Below are 2,594 nucleotides of genomic sequence, written 5' to 3' on the forward strand. Positions count from 1 at the left end.
AGATTAATAATCTTCCCTAAGTGACAGCCATCATTTTAAAAATATATATATTTTTACAACTTTGTAAAGGTAGTCGTTTAAAAATAAAAGTGTAATTTCTGGGGATTTTCAATATGAATACTGAATATTTGAAACCAGAATCTCTTTAATCTTCTTAAGTGTTCTAATTCCTGTAAAAGGAATTTAGAATACATAGAAATTCTATTTTCTTTAGCTTCTGATTTTTAACATTAACTTTACAGAGTACATATATAAACACTAGCTTTTTGAAACTAACTTTATTTTTTACAGAATAGTACATAGATTGTAATGAGAGCCCAGTGCATTTGACTGACTGATGGACAACAGAAATAAATACCAGATGTAGTTGGAGCAAGTTCTCTTTGTTGAGGAGAATATCAATATAAAATACAATGTTTATTTGTAATCTCTTCATTCTAATTTCTGGTTTACTTTTTCTCAGATAAGCATTTAAAAATCCACCTTGCCTGACTTGTGGTGGCAAAGTGAATAAAGTGTCAATCTAGAATGCTGAGGTCTCTGGTTTGAAACCCTGGGACATATGGGAGTTGATGCTTTCTGCTCCTTCCCCACTTCTCTCTCTCTCTTCTTTAAAATAAAAAAATAAAATCCTTTTTTTTTTTTTTTAAGGAATGGATTTTGAGGAACAACATGGGGCAGACAGGTATGGAATAGAAAATAAATACAATGTAAGCTGTTTTCCTAATTGTTTTATAACCACAACAAATGAGTACAGAGAATGCCCTATACAAAAACAACACAGTAAAGGTTCAAGATCAAGGTGTTCCCTTAGGCAAGGCTGCAGGTTTCAGTCTCTGGTATTTGGAATTTAGGCTGCAATCCTTTATTTTTGGATCGATCACTGGGTGTGTGGTGTAGTCCATGCTTTTAACCAGATTTGAACAGAAGAATGGCCACTTGGCCCAGGTAGAAGTAGATGAAGTATTTGGTTTCATGTGTCACGTAACTACCGAAGTTCCTCCCCACAATGCAGTGCCAGGTGGGGTTGTACTTCTTGTCAAACTCCTTCTTAATATGGGCTGCAATATCCTGTTCTATGTTGTATTTCTCCAGCGCCTGAGTAGCACATTCCACGGAGTCCTGTTGCATCTCCTCCGACATATCAGCATTTTTGATCACCGCCTTTCGGTCGCACATGGTTACAGAGGAGTAGGGGATGGCCGACTGTAACAGTCTCCTGGGGGAGGGGCTGGCAAAGCTCGAACCCAGCAGGAGAAGCCTTCGCTACTGAAGCCGTGGCGCATCTAAGGAGCCCCACACCAGCCGCCGCCGCCTATTGCCCATGCCCCGCCCCAATCAAAAAAATAAAATCTTAAAAACTGTGATTCAAAAATATTTAGGGGAGCCCTGGCCGGTTGGCTCAGTGGTAGAGCATCGGCCTGGCGTGTAGGAGTTCCGGGTTTGATTCCTGGCCAGGGCACACAGGAGAAGCGCCCATCTGCTTCTCCACCCCTCCCCTCTCTTTCCTCTCTTTCTCTTCCCCTCCTGCAGCCAAGGCTCCATTAGAGCAAGTTGGCCCAGGCGCTGAGGATGGCTCTGTGGCCTCTGCCTCAGGAGCTAGAATGGCTCTGGTTGCAACAGAGTATCGCCCCGATGGACAGAGGATCGCCCCCTGGTGGGAGTGTCTGGTGGATCCTGGTTGGGCACATGCGGGAGTCTGACTGCCTCCCCGTTTCCAACTTAAAAAAAAAAAATATATATATATATATATACACACACACACACACACACACACACACACACACTTAGGGGAATACTAGTTATACTTACACTAAATTTTCTCCTGTATGATTTTCTTTAATGGTGTCATCAGAAAAGGTCTATAAATGCATACCTTATTTCATTAAGTGTCCAGTAGTTTTTGATTTGGTTTATATCTGGTTTATTTTTGCTTAATAGTTGTTTTTCCCAGAGGCTAAAAAATTTAAAATATCACTGACTAGCAGATGGAAAAGTGATAAGTATATAAAGATACATTCTCACTCCATACTATGTTTAAGAAAAATATTCACACAAATTATGTTATTTTTTTCCTTTAATAATATATTTAATATATGTTTTCCCCTGATTTGCTAAGGCAACAGTAGCAATAAATAATAAAGGAAAATAATAAAATAAGACTGATATACCCCAAATATAAGGAAGATCAGAACCAAATTATATGTTATTTTTTGATGGCTAAATCTATGTGACTAAAATAATTATCTTTCACAATTCTTAAGCCTATATTTAGACATACCCATAAAATAACAGGCATATATTATACACACTATAGGTTCAGTTCCAGATCACCATAATAAAGTATCAAAATAAAGCAAGTTGTAATCTTTTTGCTGGTGGGGTTTCTGGCCTTCAATTTGTAAAAAAATGCAACATTTATAAAGTACAATAAAAGTAGGTATAACTGTATTGTGTTGAGTACTATTATTGTTTATATTAAATTATTTCCATTACAGCTCTCTTATAATCTTATAGAATTGAGATTGTCAATAAGATAATCTTTACAGTTACTTTACTTGAAATGTGGGAAGTTGATCTGCAGTTCAGAAAGT

The 2,594-nt window shown here is 37.6% G+C and overlaps 1 protein-coding gene across 1 annotated transcript; it reads right to left on the reverse strand.

Annotated features, from left to right (window-relative positions):
- Positions 1–672: 672 nt before the first annotated feature.
- LOC136338285 (dynein light chain 1, cytoplasmic-like) lies at positions 673–1,299 on the reverse strand. Its single transcript, XM_066280505.1, has one exon. It carries the CDS (start codon positions 1,177–1,179, stop codon positions 910–912), a length of 270 nt encoding a protein of 89 aa, XP_066136602.1. The 5' UTR covers positions 1,180–1,299; the 3' UTR covers positions 673–909.
- Positions 1,300–2,594: the final 1,295 nt, after the last annotated feature.

Source organism: Saccopteryx bilineata, chromosome 5, assembly GCF_036850765.1.
Source record: "Saccopteryx bilineata isolate mSacBil1 chromosome 5, mSacBil1_pri_phased_curated, whole genome shotgun sequence".
NCBI lineage: Eukaryota > Metazoa > Chordata > Mammalia > Chiroptera > Emballonuridae > Saccopteryx > Saccopteryx bilineata.

Excerpts from the sequence above, each read along its gene's own strand:
- LOC136338285 (XM_066280505.1), bottom strand. The coding sequence starts at position 1,179 with ATGTGCGACCGAAAGGCGGTGATCAAAAATGCTGATATGTCGGAGGAG.